Source organism: Malania oleifera, chromosome 9, assembly GCF_029873635.1.
Source record: "Malania oleifera isolate guangnan ecotype guangnan chromosome 9, ASM2987363v1, whole genome shotgun sequence".
NCBI lineage: Eukaryota > Viridiplantae > Streptophyta > Magnoliopsida > Santalales > Ximeniaceae > Malania > Malania oleifera.
In genome coordinates, this window is record NC_080425.1 from 29,459,685 (window position 1) to 29,484,941 (window position 25,257).

Sequence of the window (25,257 nt, forward strand, 5' to 3'; positions counted from 1 at the left end):
ATTTTATAGTAGTCACGACGTCAAGGAACTTTAATGAGAGAAGAGAGAGGAGAGAGTATTGATGCAGAGAGATCTCTAAATCTTGAGCGTAAGAATGAAGGTCCTATGGTAAATTTTGTCAAATATGTTTATGAAAGTAATATTGTTTGTGAAAGTGATATGGTCATTGCTGTTTTGCATTGTGCTGCTTCACAGTGGTGCTTTGTAATCTGTATTCTCCTAATTTTGCAGTATCATGAGGACAAGACTCGAATAAAGGATGCGCTGAAGTTTGGGAAGGTTTCATCTTTATCAATTTTTTCTTCCTTGGCGTCATAAATTTAGGTGTCTCACGTTCTGGTATGTTCTTAGATAACTTTGTCATTAACATGGACACTCGAAGACTTCAAAGATGCTATTTCAGAGTCTGTTAACTCTCCACCAATATCAGATATTAACCTAAAGGTATGTTTTTGCTCTCATAATTTCATTTCTTCTTCACACTGCATAGTGTTTGCCTTAGGAAGTTTTTTTTTTTAACACCTTTAAGTGCCTTTTCATGTATTTTCCTTTAAAGTAGCTTTGTAGGTACCTTCTTTTTTTGCATTATTATGACGCTTTATTTTCAAAATTTTGCAGCTTTTGTATGCTTTATACCCTTTATCGGTTCTGCTAGAATGCATTGTTAAAGATACATTGGTGTCACAATCCTAGGAATGTGAGTAGATGTTAATATTCATATAATACTATTACAAATTAATACTACTATAAAATTATGAGAATGAAACTTCCCTGGGATTTAATGAAATTTCAAAGACATCCATCGAATTTGATATAATGTGAACTTCTAATTTTTCTATTTCTATCACTTCTTGTTCTTTTATCGTGACTGTTAAGTTTGACTGTGACAAAGTGATTATATAACCAAAAACTGTTTTGCCTTCTTGAATATTATTTTTGTTTTTCCATCTTGAAAATTATTTAAAGTTGGTTAAAGTGATTTCTCACCAGACCATAAACACATTGTAAAATCCTTATGGTCTCTCACAAACCCCCTCAGCTGGCATCTTATTCTTACAACTTGACCCTACTAAACCTTATTCTCACAGTTAACATAATTCACATTATGATTTATGTTAATGCTTTGATAATATGTCAATTTCATTATATCAAGGATATGCAATACCTATTAGAGCATGAATTGCATTTGGTGTTGACGAAGCAATATTGTAAATGTTCAGTTTAATTTGTTGAAAAATGACTTTTGTTCATCAATTTTAAACTGTTTGGTGGATCTGATAGGATGGGGAAGAACTCTCTTCATTTTCTCTGTTGGAGGTTTGTCGTCTGCCAAATAGGAGGGATGTTTGGATTTCAGATTTGGATTCCTTGGGAGTTTTTTATTCTCTTTCTTTTACCATTTGATTGGATCTAATTTGCATTTTCCCTTAGTACTTGGAGGGCCAAAATTCACTCTAATACTAAGCATTCATTTGGTTGGTTATTCTTACTAGAGTTAACAGCAATAATCTGTTAATAGGAGGCTGACTAAAGCATTATCCTCATATGTTTGCACAGAATGCTTTGACAGTTGAGAGATTGGTTCTCATCTATTCCTACATTTTTTGTTTACTTGGGGTGTGTGGAATAGATTTGGATTGTTTGGAAAGACTTGGGTTTTTCCAGAGATGGTGGAAGATTGGCTATTTCCTTTGGGTTTTTGGATGAGGGAAGTATTATGATGCATTGTGGAGATGTGTATTTTTTGCTGTTTTGTGGGGGCATTATATTGGAACAGAATGTGCATACTTTCACTAGAAAGATGTTGAATGTGGCTTTGCTTTTGGATACAATCCGTTAAATGGGTTCTCTTTGTTTTAGAACTTTTTGCAGATGGTTGTTTAAACTTGATAGCACTAAAATCTTTTGTTACCTTGGATCTATGATGCAAACTGAAGGAGAAATTGAACACGGTTGGGTGAAATGGACAACTCATTTTGTCGTGATCATAGAATACCCATAAAATTAAAAGGAAAATTTCTAGGAGACAGCTATGACACAAGCTAAGCTATATGGATGAGACTCTTAGGCAACTAAGCAACAGCATATTTAAAAAATAGAAGAAGTTGAAATGAGAATAATAAGATGGATGAGTAGTATAACTTTCAAAAGATAAATTAATGAATTAATACAATCGTGGTAAGGTTGCATAACACCTGTAGAAGATAAGAAAAGGGAGGGGTAGCTAAGATTGTTTGGTCACACAGCATAGAACATATAAAGCACCAATGAGGAGAGTGAGCTCATTAATGTTAGTGGCACTAGGAGGGGGAGGGTAGACCTATAATGACTTGGGCTATGAGGCTAAGTGAGGATTTGACAGCACTCCATTTGTCAGAGGATATTGCCCTATATTATGCCGAATGACCGGAAAGAATTCATATAACCAACGCCTAGTGGGACTTGAGGCTTGGTGGTTGTGGTTGTTGTTGTTTTATTTTTTAAGTGTTTATTGAATTTCTAGTAGGATTGGCAAGCTTTATTATTATGATTTTGCCCTTTCCTCTTTCTGATTTTATTTCATCTTAAGATGATTTTAAAATTTTTTTAATCCTTTTTTATGTATATTCTCATCTGTTTTAGCAACTTGGCTCTTTATTTCTTAATTAAGTTCGCAAGTTGTAGGACCGAACTCTACACCTATCAATTCCAATTCTACTTTAAATAAAATTAGTATGCAGGAGCCTTTTATGGGTTTATAATGTTGGGAGAACAAGAAAAATAATTTTAGAAATCTAAATAGAATAGAATACTAGTTTCTTAATAAAACAGTATCCTAAAATCTAGGTGATATGGTCTCAATAAAATACCGTAAATAAAAAGAGTTGGAATATAGTAAAATTATGAAAATAAATTAGACCTTGCTGGAGTGCTACATCATTTTCCCCTAGTTGGAAAGAACTGTCTTAAATTTTCAAAATTTGAATGATTAAGAACCAATGTCCTGAGAAAACTTGAAGGAGACCAAAGCAACTTGTTGAAATATAATTATATGATGGAGACACCACTGGAATGATAAATTCAGCGGGCTATGGTTCAGGATTCTGTGATGAAGAAGCCACTGAAATGATCAATTCTGCAGGCAATGGTTCAGGATGCAATTTTGTTTCATCCGTTATTTATTTGGGTGGTTCTTCAAGTTCAGCTGTAGTATACTTGAGGGGTGTAGCCCAGTGGTCAAGGGTGGGCTGCTAGAGTTTCCAGGTAATACAACGTTTTGGGTTTGATTACACACTGGGCACTTCTTCTTTACCCAGACACCGAGGATTATCCTTCAGTTACTTCTAGTTCCCAACTACAATCTCTTTGGTTTTGGCTCACAGGAGGACATCTTTTTTACTTTATAATCTTTTTTCATATCCAAATCTGGATTAATGATGGATTTGAGAATTCAAAAGTATTGAATCAAGTTCACTTATCATATAACCAAACAAATATTCCAGTATTGCCATTCAAGTGCCAAATTAATATTCTTATGCTCCATTGTTTTTGCCATTAAGTTCTAGTTAGGATAGGTTGAGACAATGAGGTAGAGATAATAACTCAAACTTTTAGAAAAATATTTGTTTGGCTGATAGGACAGAAAAGGTTTAAATAGCTTGATAGAAAAGTGACTATAGGGAGATGAGGAATTGGATTAGGGGGTGCCACTTGTATTTGAGCTTCCCTATTCTAGTGAATGGGTAGGCTAAACCCTGGTTTAGTGCCTCTACGGGTCCAAGACAAGAAGATCCTCTTTCCCCTTGTTAGATTACCATTTTACGTAAAAACTTAAGCTATTAGGTTGTGGACAAACAATGTATATGAAGCTTTAAAACTCCCCCGCATGTGCAGCTCAACAGCACGTGGAGAGATAAACAATCGATAAATAATATCCATTACAGTGTATACAATAATTCCTAAACACCACACAATAGACATGGGCAACAAGACTAGAACTCAGGACCTCCTGATAACGAGCTCTAATACCATGTTAGATTACCACTTTACCTAAAAGCTTAAGCTATTAGGTTGTGGGCCAACAATGTATATCAAGCTTCAACTCCCCTTTGCTTTTCACTATCATAGCTGATGCTCTAAGTAGAATTGTTGATGGAGGGGTTGATAGAGGCTTGGTGGAAGGGATTAAGGTGGGCCACGAGAACTTATCCATGTCGCATTTGGGATTTGCTGTTGACACCACTCTCTTTCTTTCAGAGATATGGGTAGCTTTTGCAATATATTAACTATTTTTGCAGGTGTTTGAAATGTTGTCAGGTCTTAGGGTTAATTTCTCTAAGAGTGGCAGGTATTGCAATCAACCTGAGACCTTTTCCTAGTTTAGCTGATGTGTGTGTTCTCTGTTTTAAGAATGGACAGATCTGTTCTCATTTGTTGTTACATTGTCATTTCTCTTGGACCCTTTGGAGTAAATTGTTTGGTATTTTTGAAGAGAGTGCCCTTCGTCCTAGGAGGCATTTTATACTATGTTGTTTAAGGGGTTTGGAAAGGGGAAGGAGAGCAGGGCTTCGTGGCAGTGTTTAATTTTGGCTAGCTTCTGGTGTATATGGATTGAGAGAAATGCAAAAATATTTAAGAACTTGGATACTCCTCTTAATTTTCTTTGGAATAGAGTGGTGTTTCTCATGTCACTGTGGGTTTTGGCGAATGACTTCTTTCAGCATTTGCCTCTGACAGATCTACAGTGGGACCGGCTTTCTTTGCTCGAGTAGAGCTGTTTTGTAATTTTGTTTCTGGTTTCTAGTTTGTTCTCTTTTCTTTTGTATCAGGAGGATATCTTGTCCTTGCTGTTTTCCTCTTTTTTTTCCTCCTTATTGTGTTCTTCTCTCTATCTAATAAATTTCTCTATTCGATTTTTATTTTTTTTTATTTTTTAAAGATGATGGGTGAGAGGTGATCTATGGGTTTTGCTGCAGTGGATGGCCCTTTTAACTACTGCATCGGAGGCTCCGAGCAGGAAAGTCAGTGGCTAATGGTAAGATTTGTCTGGTGTTCAGCCTTAACGTTCATTCTTGGTTGTGGTTCTGGGACTGCTGCAACAAGTAAAACACAAAGGTGTTGAAGAGCATCGTGAAATAGCTGGTGTTGGATTCAATTTTTTACCAGGGGCAAAGTAAATTGGGGCTTTTATTTTTGTTGATTGATTCACTTTTTGGTCCAATTGAGGCTTGAAGTGATTTATGAATTTAGGGTTTGCACTTGTAGGTTGATGATATGGTTCTTGATTTAGGCATAGTTGGGATTCTAGAGTGTGGTTAAGAAAAAGGTCTTGTAGGGCTTCAATTTTCTGATTGCTTGGTTTAGATTCAACCGAGAGAAGTTTGATAGAAACTTGGGGGCTTTGAGCTGGTGTTGCAGGCAATGGGGTGTACTAAGATGACAATAGGCTCAATGTCATTTGGATTGAGTTAGTAGCATGGTCTTAAATTTCCATGAAATTGTTGAAATTTCCACTTCCCATCACCCTTGAAATTGAAATGGTAGTCGATTTTTGTTGTACATAATTTTTGTTGAAATTTCAACAAATCATCCAAAATTTATTGAAATCATGAAATTTTAGCAAAACTTGTCGAAACTATAGAGTAAAATTTCTTTGAAAATTCAAATATAAGATTTAGACGCAAATGAAATTTCTCTCTTAATTTATCTTTATTTTTTGGTTGAAACAAAAGATTATTACTGGAGTTTTTGAAATTATATGAAAAATTGAACTTACAACATCATTTTATTCAATCATTCATGTCTAAATTATCTTTATTTGTATAAAAAATAATATTTAATTAACTTATGAATTTCATTTATGTTAACCAAATATGTTTAATGCACATATCATATTACAACTATTACACCTCATATGCAACACAAATGTATTTAATTTGTAATATATTAGTCCTAAAACTTACATTATTATGTCTATTAACCATTTCTAAAGTTTCATATGAGTATTCCATGCTTTGCAACTAATTTCCACTGTTTTTTTTAAACTAAAATTGAAATTGACATTGAAATCGAAATTATCATCTAGCTTCAAATTTATAGTTGAAATCGAAATCAAAGACCTTGGTTAGTACTTAGTAGTGATAATATAATGATGCTGGTGGAAGATGACAGTGATGGTGATGGTACAGGTGGCAGCAGCAGCAGCGAAGGGCAATTTAAGTAAAAATTGTGGGCCCTATTTGTTTGATTGCAGTTCCTATACAACCCCGTCAAGAATACTGGCAATTATAGAAATTTGAGTTGAATTTGCGAACCCTGTCATTTTACTCACTGTCCTATGAGATTAAGTCTGCTCTAAATTCCTGGGCAAAACTTCAAGCAGATCAAATCCAATTCAACTGTAAATTGGACTAGTATGCAGGAGCCTTTTTATGGACAATGGTAAGATTACAAAATGAAGGGCAGCCTGGTGCACATAGCTCCTGAGGAGGGGTCCAGGAAAGGGGCAGACTACAATGGGTCTATAGTTTGGGAAGATAAATTTAGTAACCTAAATGTAACTAAAATGATAATTCTCTAAAAAAAGTCTTTAAATCAAGAAGATATGATACTAATAAAATACTCTTTAAAAAGACCGGGAGTGCACTAAAAATTATGAACTAGAGTAATCCTGGCTTGAGTGCTGCAACATGAGGTGATGGATGTGAAGGGGTCCCACATGAGCAACATTAGGTTACTTGAGATTATTTGCTCATTTTGTTTTTGGTTTTATCTTATTTTATTTTTTAAAACATTCATTGTATTTGCCAGTGGTAGTTTATTACATCATGAAGTAATTGTTTCTAAGGTTCTATTTATAGGGACCTACGTTTTTTTTTTGTTTTGCTTTATTTATTTATTTATTATTTTTTCGTTATTTTTATTCTGTAAGCTTTGTAGCTTTAGAAATGAGGTCATTATACAATTTATGGGGTAGTGTATTTGGAACTAGTTTCAAGCTTTATTCTGTGCATGGGACATGATGTCCTTGGTGCCTCTTCGTTTTTTTGTTTTCTATTTTTTTTTGAAAATGTAAGTAATCATTTATATTACCAAAGGAATCCTACAGAGGTTGAAAAAACCATGCAACAGTCAGAGGTCATAAAAAATGTATGAAGTTGGCTAAGCATCCAAACTCGTTACATTAGGGAATATTGAGGGAAAGCAGAGAGTAACCAACTACTTCCTTTTCAGCTATTCTAATGAATTTCTCACCTATTTAAAGGCTCCTGCATTTTTTTCACTCCAGATGATCCACAATGGTGAGAAATGGCATCCCACAAGTCCTCATCCCCTTTCCTGCCCTCTGGAGCCAAATCCAGGCCTGTGGTTCTGATCCCACCAGTTGTCGTTGCCCAATGGATTCTAACCGTAGCATAGACCAAGATCAACAGCCTCTCATCAACAATGCAATAGAAGACGATTTATCCATGGCCTCATACAAGTCCTCCTCCCTTTTCCTTCCTCTGGAGCCCAATTCATGCCTGCAGCTCTGATCCCACCATCTGTCACTGCCCAATGGATTCTGACCAAAGCATAGACCAAGATTCACAGCCTTTCACCCATTAACAATGCAACAGATGACAATTTAGAGCTTCACAATCATCTTTGCATGAGAAATATGTAATTGCATTTGCATCTTTATTCCAGCATTCTTGTCATTTTTGCATTTTATCTACAATATTTAGCTTGTACATTATGCATTATTTTTTCCGTAAACAATTTCCAAAGTTCCATTAAAAATTTCATGTTTTTATTACTCATTCCATAATTTTCTTAAACCAAACTTGATTTCTAATTGAAACTAAATTTTTCATTAATTGAAATGGAAATTTAAAGCATTGGGTGAGATTACAGAGCATACCAAAGGCAAAAACATCAGATCAAGTTTTGAAACTTGTCAGCCATTTCTGGAGCACTCTTTCAAGGTTGCTGGCGACAAAGCTAAAGTGCAGCAGTCCCTACCATCCAAATACATGGACATATGGTGGTTGTCAGTAGACTTACTGTTATCTAAGGAATTGGTTTATAACTCCACCTTGAACAGATCAACAGGGATGGATTCATTTGACAGTCTTTGGTGAAAGCTTGAATCAGATTGGGAGCTTAATGGATGTGTCCTGCATGTGTGGGCAATGATGCTATTGCATTTGCTGAAAATCCAAGTCCAAGATGACGTTCATTGAAAGCTGACAGAGATGAACCAGAATTAGAAAGAAGCTGGTGATCATTATCAACACAGAAAAGAGTCTCATTAGGGAGATTTGGTAATGGAGCTCCTTATAAGAGGGAGATCTCCTATTGGTTCCTATTGGTAGTGCAAACCCTGGGCAAATGCTTATGAATTGGGAGCTTCTTGATGGCCTTGAAATCCCTTCAGTCTTAAATGTTTTTTATATTTACATTTATTGTGGTGATGTTCAAGATTTGGACGACCTGAATAAGAAGGAAATGGAATACTTCAAAGAAGAAGCAGCAGGTTGACTGAATTTTGAAGTGAGAAATTTCAAGAGAAGGAAAGGATATTGCTTCTTTTACAAGTGGGAAAGGAACGAAATACAGAAAAATGATGGCTAAGTGAAGAATTTTTGAAATAGATGCTTACACTGTTTAGCCTCAAAACGTAGCCACTTGTGCTGAGGCAAGTTTCTCAACAGGGGGATGATACAGTGCTGAAATCACAATCAATATTTCTGGAAGATTTTTCAGCCTCTGCTTTGAATATAAGAGTCTTTGTTGCCTAAGTTTTCGTTTGTTATGGGCAAGTCAAGGTTTATTATGATCCATTCTGGATAGAATGATATTGTTTTGATTCCAGAGAAGCCTAAGACATGTATTCAATGATGGCCATTTCTGACAAAAATTTAATGCCTACAGGCTGTCAGATAATGAGAAATCAGTTGCATGTTTCATCTCATGAATCTCTTCGAAGTCTATCCTAATCTGTCAATATTCAAAACTAGCAACTCTTCCTCCCTAATTTCATGAATGCACAGTGCATCAGTAATTCTTTCCCTCTTAACTCCATTGCATCCTTTTGCCCTGTGTCCTACCATTCAAGGCTGTTGTTGCCCCTTAAGTTTTGTTTTTCCGATAGAAAAAGAAATTAATTGAGCATGAGAAGAAAGAATTATAATCGAAGAAAGAACCAAAAGCACTCAAAACAAAGAAAAACAGAAACGAAAAGAGTGAACAAGATAAAACCTTTCACCACTAGGTCAAAATCTTCTCTCAACTCCTTCCTGTCATAATTCATAGAGATTTTAAATTAGCTGGTTCATGTTGACTGTATTACCTTGCTCTTACATCAACATCCATTTGAACTTTGTGCCCAGCAGACAACCACAAATCCATCTCATTCGTTAATTGCCGAGTTGCAATATCCTTCTGAATCGCCTCTTTCTTAGAAGGTCCAAACTTTTTAAAGGAGTTCCAGATACTTGGGAGATATCACCTGCTAAATCTGAGGAACCCAAATCACATTCATATTGCCCACACAATTCATCTAATAAACATCCATTGCATGCAAACTCATTATTGTAATCAGACTAATCAGACTCATTGCCCCATTTTTTCGCTGGCTATTGACTAAACACCGTCACTAACTTCCTCCTGACCAACCAAGTTAGCTACAACAACAACAACAACAAAACCAAGCATTAGTCCCACTAGGTGGGGTCAACTATATGAATCCTTTTCCGCCAATTTTTGCGATCATGGACCATTTCTGTCATTGTTTCTCTTTAGCGTTTTAGTAGTTTGTGCCTCCTGATTAAATCTTTTTTTCTCAAGAAATTTGCTCATCTCAAACCCTGCTTGCGCAGCCTTTTGATGGGTGTAAGCCTTACTAGAGCCAGATGAGGAGATTTGTCTCCAGCAATGCTGGATTTGCTTCCACTATTATTTTCCACATTCTGAGACCGGACGCCATTCGTAGTATCACCAGCAACTGCCATGCTACCTTATCAATATGTTTGCTCTCCACTTTGTTTGCAATTCTGGTAGCTTCCAGAATGACTGTTCCTAGACATCATCAATAACACCATTCCTATCCCCATCTGGAAGAGAATCTTCCAACACTGGTCCTTCAAAATAATCCCATGCTGTGCATGTAAATAGCCAATTGAGTGATGGTTGTGTTCATATTTTATAATCTGATGGCTTGCAGGTGAAGGTTACAAACCACCTGCTTTTTTGCCCTGGATACCCACTTCTTTTGGCCCAAATGTCACCTTAGAATCTTAACCAACTTTATTAACTCTTGGCTAACCAGAGTAGATAGGTATAAACTGGGCTCTCTCTTCCATTAGTGGGGCTCTTTTCAGCTAGCTAGGCTTCCCAATTGATATTTGGATGATGACATTCCCTTAAAAATTTCTTGTTGGGCTGGACCAGGCCCAAAATTGCACAATCTCACCCAAATGCAGAAGAACCTGAATCTCGCGGATCCATTCAAGCCCACAAAAGCTCCCCTAGCCTCTCAAACAGTGCTACCTTCTGAAACCCTAATTGACCATTTACCAGACCTGCTGTACATCCTTCCTGCCCCAAAGCTCCATCATTTCACAACTCATACACCACTAGCCATGAACAGACAGCTCCAAAGCAATTCAAAGAACCACATAGGAAGCAATTAGAGATAAATTGATATGGATCCCTCAGAATTAAGTTAGTTAAGATGCCTAGTTAGTGATCTTGATGCCATAAAAGTACACATCAGCAAAATGTGCAATAAATGCTTGGTGCTGTAATCATCGTCCCTGTAGAAGTGTTGGACATTTGTCCTTCTAAAGAGCACAGTGCCTGTTTCTTTTGAAGAGCATTTGTCAGTTTTCCAACAGTTTTGAGCTTCTAATTTATGCAAAGCTTATGATTGATCATACATCTGGCATTTTGTTTTTCAATTTATCTATAAGATATATTTGTAGTGCTTTGCCATTTATATACCTATTACTTAGGGCTACTATCCGACTTGAATAGATGCCCATTAAGTTGAATTGTCTTGAATAATGTCTTCTTTGAGTAAGATCTCAGGAAGTGTGACTGAGTTGGTGGAGGCTCCTTTATGTCCTTTCCTCTTATTCCAACTTTATGTTCCAGCCATTGTATGGGTGCAATCTATCAATCCCAATTTCCTGATGCAAAACTCGTCATCTTTGCAGCTTGCATTTAATGAGTTACTGGAAAGAGTCAGGGAAAAGGAGGAGAAAGAAGCCAAGAAACGTAAACGTCTTGTCAATGAGTTTGTTGATCTGTTGCGTTCCACAAAGGTATGGAGCATGTCAATGACACTGTCAATTTGTTTTAATAGTCAGTGAAGATTCTGTTTGTACCATCTAATTTGGTTTGCCTCATTGCAGGAAATAACTGCTTCTTCAAACTGGGAGGAATGTAAACCACTATTAATGGAAAGTCAAATGTGCAGGTATTTCTTTCTAATCATTGATCTATTTCACTTCCTAATCATAATTCAATATCATCAAGATTTCTCATAGCAGTTTTTTTTTTTCCGGTTATCGATGATTTCAAAGCCATATCAAAGCTTGCCTTTATGTGGGGCATGCATCAAAAAGTGCTTGTGCGTGTGCTTTGTACCTCAAAAGCATACACCTCAAGTGCATGTCACTTGCATTTTACTCATTTTATGCCAAGGCATTTTCTTCTAGGTTGTTTTAAAGTAAAAACACGTCTGACTATCATTTGTGAGTGATAGGGTTTCCATAATGCTAACTGTATAGTGGGGAAGAGAGACGGGTTACGATCAACAACCAAAGATTCTTCCAATGAGGGAAGAGGGCTTCTCCTACTACATAAAGATGTGAAAGGCTTGGTAATAATCAAAAGAAAAAAATTTTCCCCTCCCCCTCCCGTGGTGTGCATGCTTAGTACAACTCAAGGAAATTTCACTCTGGCTTTTGTACTTTATTATTATTTTAAAATAATAGATGCATTGAAAGTCATAAAATTGGCGTTGATTAAAATATTATTGTTTTTATTTTTAATTTATGGATGGAATTAAATTGTTCCCTTTCTAAAAAATTGTGATTCAGTCCTGGTATCAGTTAAAGGTTTACCATTTCCATGCTCTCCCAAACTGAGAAAAGCACAATTTCTCTTGGTTTTCTATCAAATTAATTTTTCTCCTCCCCTATGGATATTCCTCCAAAATCTTCACTTATTAATTGTTGTAGAGGTTATGGACGAGGGATGGATATGCCTAGAACAACTTGGATGGAGATGCTAAGAATGGATTTAACACCACTTAGAGATTTTAGAGGATGTTATGCTGGACAAGGTCTTAAATTTTGATTTTTACTGAAATCTTGAGGCTACAAAAGTATGGAAAATCGACAGAAATTTTGGTTACCAATGTCAATTTCAATTTTGATTTTAAAAAATGATGGAAATTACTAGTGAAGCATGTGTTCTTCTATGAAACTTTGGAAATTATCAATGAACATAAGAGTGATTTAGAGCTAAAATATTATGAACAAAATACGTCAATGACACAAATATGGGGTATTAGGTGCAATAACTGTAACAAAGTATTAATATAAATTTATTCAATTAAAGCAAATGAAATTCATAAAATAGTTAAATATTAGTTATCCTACAAATGTTAATAATTTTAGATATAAATGACCAATTAAAATGTTGTGGCCAATATCTAACTTTAGTTTGGCATACAATTTCAAAAGTATGAAGGCTATATCCTTCTGGCAAGGATCTTGAGTTTCAATAAAAAATAAATTAATCAAAAGAGAAAATTTCCTTTGGGGTTTTGAATCTCAAATTTTAATTTTGATGAAATTTTCGTTTCTAGTTAAAATTTTGAGATTTTGACAAATTTTGGGTGATTGGTGGAAAACCGTGATGGACAAATTTTCTGCCATTTCGATTTTGATGGTCATGAAAAGCAGAAATTTTGACAAATTTCATGGAAATTGAGAGCCATAGTGCTTGCTCAGGATTCATGTAGCTCACCCATCTTGTGGAACTTGAGATGTTGTTGTTGGTGTCCTTGTATGTTTCTCATATTAAAAGTGTTTGCTTTCATGGTATTGGGATGCATTCTTTGTGAACCTTTTTTATTTTTTCAGCAATATGATCATAAAAATTATAAAAGTACATATGTATGATGTGTGGGACTGCATTTTTTTTTTTTTCTATCATTAATATTTTTAATCTAAAAATTCTACTCCTAAGTGCATATGCTTAGCATCTTGTGGCTTACTCTCCAACTTATGAAGCATAAATGTGATGTTTTACACTTTTTAAGGCTTGATCTACATTGTTGGCTCACAACCTAACAACTTAAGTTTTTATTAGACCCATGGTTGCTAGGAGGTCCTGGGTTCTAATCTTGTTGCCTGCGTTTATTTTTCAGTTTTTAAAAATTATCTTATTCTTTGTAATGGGTATTATTTATTGTTTCTCTTTATGTGTAATCGGACTGCACATGCGAGGTAGTGTTAATGCTTGGTATATATTGTTGGCCCAAAATCTAACAGCTTAAGCTTTTAGTTAAAGTGTTTATGTAATAACATTTTCACCTCTATAAAGTATAACTAATAGGAAACCTTCTACTATTAGTTGTTGATCTCCTTGCCAAAGGATGTTTTGGACAACATATGAATGCTTCTCACCATAACAAATGGGGCCATCCGACTTTAAAACCAGTTTAGACACTTTGCACCCCATAGTTGGGTGTTTACAAGCATTAAAATAAGCTTTGAAGTTGAGAATTATTAAATCTAGCTGGCATTTTTAATACTTTTTGCTTCATGCAAATTCCACTATAAGTTTTGCATGACATTTTTTTTTCGATATTTGAAATAATCATCCATTTAGCATGGTTGTCCTAAACGCCCTCTTGGAATTACATTCTTGGGTATCTTATGGCTATGTATTGTAATGATAAGTTTAACAAAATACCCCTAAATACCTAATGTTAATAATATTATATATATTATCTTAATGTGCGCATGTATATAAAATAACAATTGTAAGTAATCTTTAATAATATATTTTAGTAAATAAGAATAACCATAATAAAGAAATAAATAAACAAATTGTAGCAACACCAATAATAAATTATGTAATTGTAATCATGAAAACACATCATGATAAAATTATTATGATTTTTAATAATATTTTTATGATAATAATCTTAATAACAAAACAAATAATATAAGAATATTAATATTTTTTGACAATAGTTGTATGATAATAGTCATATAATGAAAACAAATAATAAATAAATAAATAGCAACATGAAGCACAGTTTTAAATGAAACGACAATGAAAGCAGAATTAATAATTGTTTAATTGCAGTGACTGGATATCCTGCCACTTGAAAGCTTGGTGGCGAAAAAAAAAAAAAAGAAATAGCAAAACAGGTGTCTGTGATATAACCATTACAGCTCCTATTTTATTTGAAAAGTAAGTTGTTTTCATTGAAAGAGGGATAAAGAAAGAACTTGTAGCAGATATGTATTCATTTACGCATATTTCATTGCCAAATGTGAACTATTTAAAAGCAGTAGCCAATTTCTTCTCTAATGGTGTGTTCAGAAACTAGTTTTCCTTGCCCCCTCACTTTGTCTCTGCTTTCAGAATAAACTGGAGGAAGATGCAGAGAGGCACAATAAGGTAGTGGTGATAAGATTTATTAGCTATCAGAGTTTGTAATGGCTGTTCATTCAACAGCTAAGGTTGAGCAAAAAGTATTCAATGTGAATCATGTTGATACTACGTGTTTCGGATCTTAAAATTCGCAGGGAGGCATGTTCCCTTTATTTTGCCGAAGATAGATGAGTTCCTGTTGATTATGAAAATGTTGGGGGTGATTTGTGAAGGAAGTCGAGGATTTGAAGCGGTAAGTCGGGTGGATTTGGTTCACAGAGAAGGAGGAGGTTGGGATTCTTTTATTTTGCGATTAAATGGGAAGGAGAGATTCCTCTATCTGGAGAAGGTTTTTGAAAGGGTGTGTAGGAAAGATCTGTGCATCCTTGAGGACAAATAGAGTGAAGGCTAGTGAAGCTTCCTTGAAGCTCTCAATCAGCCATGAAGATGGTTTCAAAAATCCTAGATTGAGATGTGCAAATTGTGGTTCTTTGAGCATCACTCAACACGAGTAGCGGGAGACGACGTAGGGTGTGTTCCCAAGGCTCTTAGAGAATTGGTTGATGACATTGGACTGGTGCTGGCTAGGCGAAGGGAATTTACAGGAGGATCGTAGATCGCGATTTTAGGGATAGGAATTGCTTCCTTTCCTATGTGTGGATTTTGATTCAATTTCCAAATTTAAATATGGTTTTGGATGAGGAAGCAATGGACCTATCCATATTGGGCCGGGAAAGGTCTTTTCCAAGTGGTTGTTAAGGGCAAGGAGTTATCTTGGTCTAGCCCACCTCAGGAGGTTGGTCCAAGTCTTTCTAGATTAAAGGGGTTGGGGTTGCATAGACAAGGCCCCATTGGAAAACATGGGTTCTGTCAGCAGGGAGGACTGGAAGGGAGTTTTCAAATGCACAGTAGCTCAGAATGCTGAAGAAATCTTGAAGGGAGTTGGGCAAGATCAACAGCAGTAGGTGACTATACAACCAAGGAAATTTTTATTCCTACTGAAGAACTTCCTTCAAGTAGCAAGGAAGAGGAATGTAATTCTCCGCTGTCATTTGATCTCGGGGGAGTATAAAGGGATGTGGGTTTTGGAGATACAGAGGGGGATTTAGACATGGAAGACGAATTTGAGTCGCTTCGGCGATTCTGAAAAGGGGTTGTTGGTTAATCAGTTGAGAGCCGAATTTGATTTGGATGGAGAGGATATCTTGTGCAATTATTAGAAGGTGATTTTGTAAGTGAAAAGGAGAAATTCTTAGGGACGAAATGAAGCTTCTTTAAAAGAAGCTCAGCAGTTGGGGAAAGTGTATTCTCACTTCTCAATTGTTCTTTGACACTGCGCAAGGAGGTGTAGATGCTTTATTTTTATTTTTATTTATTTTTTAATTTTTATATTAAGGGGTGTAAATGTTTTTAAGCACAATTTAGACTAGATCAGAGTATTGATTGAGAATGGGTCTTTGTCCCTTGTTCCCGGTCCTATTCTTGATAAAGTGGACTATTATTAAAAGGGATAAAGATGAAGAGGTAACCAAGACTTTGGTTGATCCACAAACTTCTAAATCTGGAAAAAAAATATTCTTTCCCTTTATATTTTGTACATTATTTCTTTTGACGCTTCATGCCACAAGGAGGGTCTTGTGGGCGGTAGTGCTTCTGGCTAGTGAGAGAAACTATAGAGACCAAAACAAGCTCCTAGATGACCTGGGTCTGAAATTAGTGAGTCCCACTAGGGTCAATGTGAGGGTGGGCTTGAGTCCTAGAACGCATGAGAGGAAGAAAAAGAATGTTCACAAAGGGTTAAAAAATCTAATCTCTTCTATTGATTACAGGGGTGGGAAGGGTGTCAGTTAGGGAAGTAAACACATTTGATTATGAAGATTGTTACTTGGAATATTTGAGGTCTAGGGAATTTTAGGAGGAGAAGCTTGACAAAGGAGGTTCTACTTAGATATTCACCCAACATTTCTATGATCCCAGAGAGCAAACTTGTGAATGTTGACCGGGGCTTGTTAGAGGGATTTGGGAAGGACGTTCTAAAGATTGAGTTTTTGTACCTTCTTGGAGTTTGGTGAGTGGCATCCTTCTATTGTGGGACACTTCTCTATTTCTAGAGTGGATAGTCTGTAGGTTTTTTCTCCATCTCTGTCTTGTTAGAAGTGAATGGTTTGGGGTGAATGCTGGGTTTCTTTTTGGGATGAGCTTTATTTTGTTTTTGCACCCCTAGATGGATTGTGGGAGGTGATTTTAATGCTGTTAGGTTCCATGGAGAAAAGGGGAGGTAAGGTTACTACTATTATGCGAAAATTTGATATGCTTATTCAGGAGTGTGATTTGAGAGATCTTCCTTTGGGGATTGCTGATTTTTCTATGGTCTGCGTGTGGAGCTAGGGTGGTGGTCAGCAGGTTTCATAGTTTCTTGTTTCCTAGTGAGTGGGAGGAGGAGTTTCCTAAGCTCTACCAAATTGTTTTACCTAGACTCACATTTGGTAACTTTCCTATTTAATTGGAATCAAGTAAGGTTTCTTGGCGGTCCTACCCCCTTTAAGTTTGAAAAATATGTGGCTGGATCGTGATTCCTTTCAGCCTTTGGTTAGGAGTTATTGGAGTGAGGAGAAGTGGAGAGGGGTTGGGAACGTTTTGGGAGTTGTTTGGAGATATAAGGTTTAGAAGGGCTAGTGTTTTCAGCGAGTTGGACGTGTTACATAGAATGAAAAAGTTGTTAGTATCTCGGAGGGTGAGGAGGTGAAAAGGGTACCGTTGAAAAATGAATTGGTAGAGGTGATTTTCAAGAAAATTAGAAGTTAATGTCTAGAGGACGAAGTTTAAATGGATTAAAGACTGTGATTGTTACTCTAGATTTTTCTGTAGGATAGCAAATGGGAAATTCAAGAAGAATTTGATAAGGGATTTGGATGTGGAAAAGGGGGGGGGGGGGAGATTACAACCGATCCTAGTTGGACTGCCTTTAAGATCATTGAGTTTTATTATAATTTGTATGCGTAGGAGGATGTTTGTAGACCAACGATTGAGGGTTTAGAGTGGGATCCATTATCTCAGGATAAGATGGCTTGGTTGGAGAGAGCTTTTGAGGAGGAGTAAGTGGGGGCTACCATATTTGAGATGGAGAAAGCTAAAGCTCCAAGGCCGGATTGGTTCAATTTGGCCTTTTTAAAGATTTTTCAGAGATGATTTAATGCTGATTTGCTTTATATTTTTAATGAATTTTATTGGAATGATGTTTTGAGCAAGAGTATTAATCTCACTTCCTTAACTTTGGTGCTGAAAAAAGGTAGATGTTTCAAGATCAGGGTCGAAAAATTGTGGATGTCATTTTGATTGCTAATGAGGATGGAAGAAGGGCCTCATCCTTAAATTGGATTTTGAGAAAGCTTTCAATAGAGTTAGTTGGAATTTCTTGGATAAGATTTTTGTGAAGATGGGGTTTGGACTTTGGAGAGAAATGGCATTGGTGGATGTTGTAAGGCTAATGTGAGCTATTCGATTTTAGTCAATAGTGAACCAAAATCATGGTTTAGAGCATCGGGTGTATTAGGCAAGGAGAACCTCTTTCACCATTTTTTTTTTTGTTTTAGTGGCTAATGTTTTGGGTAGGCTTGTTGATAGGGCAGCAGATGGAGGTTTGGTGAAAGGTCTAGATGTGGGAAGGGAGGGGGTGATGGTTTCGCACCTTCAGTTTGATGACACTATCTTCTTTTTATATGACCATAGGCCTTTATTTTATTTATTTATTTAATTTTTAACATTTTGGGTCATATCCATATATTTGTGCGGGTTTTTGGGCCTAAGATTAACATGTAGAAGAGTGGGACTGCTGCTTTTAATGTGTCTGATCAGCGGGTTTAGGAGCTGTCTTCGGAGGGGGAATGCAGTGTGTTGGATCTGCCCTTATCCTATTTAGGGGGTTACTTTGGGGGGTAAGACTAAATCTATTAGCTTTTGGGATCTGGTTGTGGAGAGGGTGGCTAAGTGTTAGTTGTGTGCAAGGGTGCTCTTTTTTCTCTTGGGTTTAGAATTACTCTCATTTTCTGTCCAGTACCCTATTGTATTATCTTTCTTTTTCTAAAATTCCAGTAAGGGGTTGCTCACAAGATGGAGAAAATCATGGGAGATTTCCTAAAGTCAGGGGTTTTAGGGATCATTTAGTGAGCTAGGAGGTTGTGTTGGTCTAAATGGGAGGGTGGTTTGGGTCTTGGACTAAAAACACCACTCTCGTGGTCAAATGTCTTTGGCAGTTCCCCTAGAGGATTCTTCCTAGTGGCATAGAGTTGGTAAAAGCAAGTTTGGGCTGGATGAGAATGGGTGGGATACTAATTTGGGATCTAGATGTTCTTTGGAAAGCTATCTCTCAGGTTTATCCCCTATTTTTCCCCATACTAAGTTTGTATTGGGAAGGGTTGTAATATTTGTTTCTGCAAAGATCATTTGTTGGGGAATGTTGTTTTTGTCCACCTCTTTCCCTTGTCTCTTTCGTTTTAGCTTAGGCAAGAATAGTACCATTTCTTCTTTTGTTGTTAATTCGGTTGGTCCTTTGCCTTCATGGGATTTTTCACTTTCAGAGGCCCCTTAATGATAAGGAGGCAGAAGCGTCCTCTTTGATATTTTTGTTTAATAAATGTCTCATTTCTTTGGAAACAAATAGTCATTCCTGGTCCTTGGATCCTTCAGGGGTGTATTCTTGCAAATCATTTAGTAAATTTTGGGCTTGTTCTGATTTTTATTTTCCTCTCTACAATTCTATTTGCTAAGCCAAAATGCCCACAAAAATCAAGGGTTTTATCTTGTTGGTTGCACTAAATAGAACCAATACAATAACTTGTTGCAGATTATGTTTCAGATTAAGAGACTGATGATGGCTCTTTCTCCAGATTTTTCTGTGCTTTGTTTCAACTGTTCAGAATCTGTGTCGCATCTTTTTATGTAATGTGATTTTGCTTAGGTGTGGAATATGTTATTTGGTTTTCTGAAGAGTGTTGAGTTTGTCCAGAGACTCAGGGGGATTTTTTGGCAGTTTTGGTAGGAGGAAGGACAGGGAAGCACTATGGAAATGTGCTTTCTTTGTTGTTATCTTGGGGCTGTGGCTGGAACCTAGTGCGCATATTTTCTTGGGGAAGAAGTTGTTTTTCTGCTGGTTTGTGAGAAAATCAATTACATGGCATCCCTTTGGTTTGTTAGTTATGGGAACTTTAAGGAGGTGAGCTTTTCAGATATTCATTGGAATTGACGATATCTGTTGGACTGATAGTGTGAGCTGTTTTTTTTTCTTTGTTTTCCTTTTCTTTTTTGTCTATTCTTTCTATTTTTGTCTGGTTTGCCCCAGATTTTATTGAGGAGATGTATTATTCTCCTATATTCATAGTCTATCAATGGACTTCTTCTATGCTATAAAGAAAAAAATTAATAATTTTTTAATCATAAAAATGAAAATAAATAGTGAATAAGGGTAAGGATATTTTGTCTGATGAAGTTGGACTCCCATGTGAATTTGGGAATCCGAGATTGCCCAAGGGAGATGTGGGTTTTGAATGTCCTTGTTTTGGGGGCATTTGACATTGCTAAGGAGTCTGCCATATAGGATTCTGATAGTTTCTAAACATGGGCATCCAACATTTCAAAGGCCACGTTCTTGGGAACCCTGCGGGCTTACCTGAGCTAAATCTCCCCATAAGTGATTTGTTAGCCAAGATCTATGCGTTGTGGAGCATCCTATTTTGAGTCAGCTCTTTATTCCCCTGAATATTTTGTTGATGAACTTACTAAAGTTTCCATCAACTAATTTCATATTCATTTCTGAGTGTTTATCATGCCTTGTGCAGGTCTGTTGAGGAAGAAAATTTTTGCAAGGAGATCTTTGAGGAATACATAGCTCAATTAGAAGAAAAAATGCAAAAGGAGGAAAAGGTATAAAATTGACTCCTCCATATTTTTATGTAGACATTTGTGTACTTGAGTTATGAGCATTCACAAGCTAGTTATGTCCATTTTGGTTTGTAAAATATCTAGAGGTATAGCCTTGGCAAGATGCAATTACTTAAAATATTGTTTGATTGGCTGGTTTTTTTCATTTTGATCTCTACGATATATCTTTTTGAATTTTCATTCTTTTGCCCCTTTTTCTCATCCTTTTTCTCTTGTTTTCTTCTTAAAAAATGCCTTTATCTTCTTTGTATCTCTTTTCATCTCTTGATAAATTTATTTTTCCTGTTTGTATATATTTATTATATGTGTGCACGTACACGCACCCATATGCATTGTTTGTTTTTTGTCTTTATAATATTGACTTGGATGCAATGTTTCCTAGAACACCGAATGCTTTAGTTTGTTGAAACTGGTCAGGGAATGGAATCGGGATCAAACTGAATTGGGATGGGATTGCAGTACTGTACATGCTCTGGCATGCTGTCTGTTAGGCTATCCATGTATAAATATGTAGGTGGACATGTATCGTAGTACTTACATATTTAGGATGGTATATTCAGATGTTTTTTAAATTTGATGAGAGATTTTCTTTTGTGAAATAGATTAATAATGACTGAAAAGAAAGTTATAATAAGGTTATGCTCCACCTTTACCAATAAAATTAGTTTATGGGACATATTGAATTAAAACTTTGGATTGCTAGATTTAGTGTTCCAAATCAAAAAGTGTTCCATGTTTCAGAACGTGCTAGTACTGGTTATTTTAGTTATTTAGCATTATTGGTCACGGGTTTGAGTTAGGAGCCTCTTTGCATAAAATCAAGGGTGAGGCTGCATATACTGTGATGACCCTCCCCCTACCCTTCCAAACCTAGGAGCCTTGTGGCCTGGGGATGCTTTGTGTTATTGCTATGTAATTAAGTGTATGTTAGTGTGTAAGGGTATTATGGTCATTGTCATTTACTTCGCATATATTATAAATGTAGAAAAAAGACCTATCATTGTGATTAGATCTTGCACATGGTATCCAAGCTATGGCTGCCAGGAGTTCTGGGGTTCTAGTCATCTTGCCTGATTTTATTCCCTGTTCTGGATGTTATCGCTTGTTTCTCTCTCCACGTGCAATTGGGCTGCACATGTTGGAGAGTGTGAAGGCTTGATATACATTGTTGGCCCACAACCTAACAGCTTAAGCTTTTAGGTAAAGTAGTTGCTTAACATGGTTAGCAAAGAATATGTCTTGGGGACATGTTAAATTCATTTGTAACAAGCTAGGAGCATATGATATCCATGCTTCAGCTTGAGGATGAGCATTATTGGTTTAGTTATTTAGCATTATTGCACTGTTTCATTGTTATATTTGTGAGTTAGCAAGATGTACTTGAATATATTACAAATAGAGGGAGAGACCTGTCATTGGAATAAGGTCTTCCAGTTTTCGCGATACTCTTAACACATGCAAATCAATTCATGGTTCCTATGTGTATTAGCATTTTTAAGTAACCGTGCTTGGATGTTTTGTAAAATTGTGTACATAGGACTCAATATCTTGTAGAATTTCTATTTATTTAACGTGCTTTACTAGAAGCTGTTAAGTTATATATGTGCTTGGTGTCTTTCTGAAATGCATGCTGAATTTATCGTAAAAAAAGTTATGGAGATGTTCATTTTTTAATGCTGTATCTTGATCATTTGTTCAATCCTTCTTGGACCTAATGATGACTTAAGACATGCCAATCAAGAAGCCTTTGAGACAAAAATTTATCCAGGACAGTCTTTTAGGCCCTTTTTAAAGTTTTATTAGTTCTATATCTATTATTGTATATCTATTGATATATCTTGATAATATTTTCAATTTACTATAACATTAATGTCTGCAACTTCAGAAAGAACTATATTTGATCCATTCTGCATATTATTGCTTAAGGATTAGGATTTATTATTGTAATGTTTTCACAGGAAGCTAGTTCTAGAGATTAGGTGATGCAGTACTACAATGGTTTTAAATAACGGCCGTGACCGTTATGTAACGCCGTTACATAATGGTTTTTTGGATTACTGATACCGTTACACCCACGAAATTGGTGGGAAGAAAAATCACAGCCGTAGCAGCCGTTACGGACCACGACCGTTATGTAAAGGCTGCTACAGCCGTTACGTAACCGCTACAGGACCGTTACACCAAAAAATTATTTTATTTTTTACTTTTTCTTCTCGTTTTTTCCCTCTCTTTCACATATCATTCTCAATCTACCAAGTGGCAAGAGGGGGAAAAGATTATAATGAGGATAACGATGATACAAAATTTACTATTTCTTTAAATACTCACAATAGATGCATTAATTAACAATTTGAAAATACTAACTTGTTAGGAAAATATTTTATTTTGATAATATTAATAGTGTGATATTTATGTTCTATATTTTTCAACTTCAAACTTCTTTTTTGTCTAGCTATTTCATATTTGTATTATTTGTATGTCTTACGTGTCTAATAGATTAATGGAGTGTATAAAGTATTTTGTTTTATTAATTAATTTAACACACATAAGAATTTATCACAAATAAGAACAATGAGAAGTATAAATACGCACACACGTAATTTTTCTATCAATGGTGGTTTAAAACAAATGTAAATTTGTTGCCCTTACCAAATAACTTAGTTACTCGAATTAAAGGATCCAAAATACACTAAAACTCTTTCTAAGAAAAGCTAAAACCTTAAAACATGCAAGTATGCTAATATGCACAAGGTTGTGCGTGCTTCAAAAAAATTCACAGCCATTACACCTGCTTCCTGTTATATAACATCCGCTACTCTTGCTTCCTGTTACACCCGTTACCGTTACGTTACGCTACTCGCTACTGCGATTTAAAACCATGAGTACTACCCATTGACAGTTCTAGGCAATCCTATACTGCTACGATTCAGAAATTATTTATACTAGTAAACAGGACTGCACTTCATGGTGGGGCAACATAAATGTGAAATTTATTTAGGAAAATAAAAAAATAGATATGCACCGTACTAATATCCAATGACAATTTCAAATGTAAATCTGGGGAAAAAAATTTAATTCTACTCATTTAATTGAGATATTTTTAAACAAATGCAATATCTCAATAGTATATACTATGATCAAATGGCTATGTAATTAAAGACTAGTATTTGGTAGACAATTTTTTTAGCAATAAAGTAAATTTTAATATTCGGATCATGTCACAATGGGTCAAAAGGTTGAGTTTGAAAATTATTCCCACAGTAATTTGCTGTTTTTTTGAAATTTATATTTTATTAAACTATAGTTATAATTTTAATATCAATAAAAAAGGGCATCACCAAGCCACAAGGCTTCCTACTTTGCGAGGGTAGGGGGAGGGTTGTCATAATGTACGGATCCTTACCCCTGCTTTTATGCAGAGAGACTATTTCCTTGGGTTCAAACCCATGACCAACTGGTCAATTATATTATAATTTAGCTATTTTTATTCATATGTTGTCAACATTTAATTATATATTATTTTAGTAACAATATCAGTATCTAAAATTCAATAAAAAATATAATTCAATAATAATATATAATCTATTTTAACAAATTAGGTAGATAGAAATGAACTAACATGTGTAAGGTGAAGAATAAATTAATTCTATGCATTTCATTGAAATATTTTCAAACTAATGTAATATCTCAATAATATATATGGCCAAAAAAAATTGTATTGTAAACATGCACACAAACACATGTATGTATGCATGTATGTATACATACATATGGAGCTTTATATAGATTTTGCTTTTATATTTAGAAAATGGAATATGAATGCACAATACTTAAAATTCATGGAGCTTACATATATGCATGAATACATATGTCTATTTAAAAATAATTTGAATTACTTTTTATAATTTTGATGTATGTAAACACAAATGTAAGAAGGTACTCATATTTCTATATTTTTTAAATTATTTGGATTTGAATTAATTTTATAATTTCCGTATATGTAAATATAAATAAAGCATAAGAAAGTGGGGCCAATAACTTGGATTAGTTTTATAATTTTAATAGATGTAAATATAATATAAAAAAGTTGGGAGGAGAGTGTTTGTAGTGGGACTAATCACATGGAGAGAGAGAGAGAGAGAGAGAGAGAGAGAGAGAGAGAGAGAGAGAGAGAGAGGGAAAAGACAAATAAATTTGGTGGGACCCACTCGTATGGGGGAGGGAGGAGAGAGTAAGAAAAAGCCAAAAAAAAAAAAAGAAGGGAAAAAAATAGAACTAAGTGAAAAACCTTGGTGGTAACACGTGTTCCACTAAAGGTTCAGAATATATATATATATATAGATTTCCTTGTTTAGGAAATCATGTACTTTACGAATTTTATTTAATTTAAGGTTGCTTTGGTTATGTTTGTCATTTTAGGGTTTTATTTTAATGTCTAATTATTTTGGGGTTATTTTATAATTTTTGATAAGTTTGGGGTATTTTGTAATTTTTGATTGCTTTTTTCTTTGAGGGTTCTTGGTTGCCTATAAATATTGGATTATGATGTGAGGGATTATTTGGATAATTAATTCAATTGAATCTCTCAGTTATTCTCCCTCGCATGCCAGTCTCTCTTTCTCTCCCCCACCCCCTACTGATTCTCTCTCCCTCAAGATTTCTTTCTTCACCCTTTCA

At 35.5% G+C, this 25,257-nt stretch overlaps 1 protein-coding gene across 4 annotated transcripts in view; it reads left to right on the top strand.

The window, feature by feature from the left end:
- LOC131164586 (pre-mRNA-processing protein 40A-like) overlaps positions 1-25,257 on the top strand; it is a 145,233-nt gene that overhangs the window by 53,952 nt on the left and 66,024 nt on the right. For all 4 annotated transcript variants that reach the window (XR_009139286.1, XM_058121884.1, XM_058121882.1 and 1 more), the window contains 5 exons: positions 232-279; positions 352-444; positions 11,181-11,288; positions 11,379-11,443; positions 20,478-20,562. Coding sequence is in view for 3 of the 4 variants with exons in the window: in XM_058121884.1 (XP_057977867.1) it covers positions 232-279; positions 352-444; positions 11,181-11,288; positions 11,379-11,443; positions 20,478-20,562 (399 nt within the window). In the remaining variant the exon portion in view is untranslated. The remainder of the gene's footprint in view (positions 1-231; positions 280-351; positions 445-11,180; positions 11,289-11,378; positions 11,444-20,477; positions 20,563-25,257) is intronic.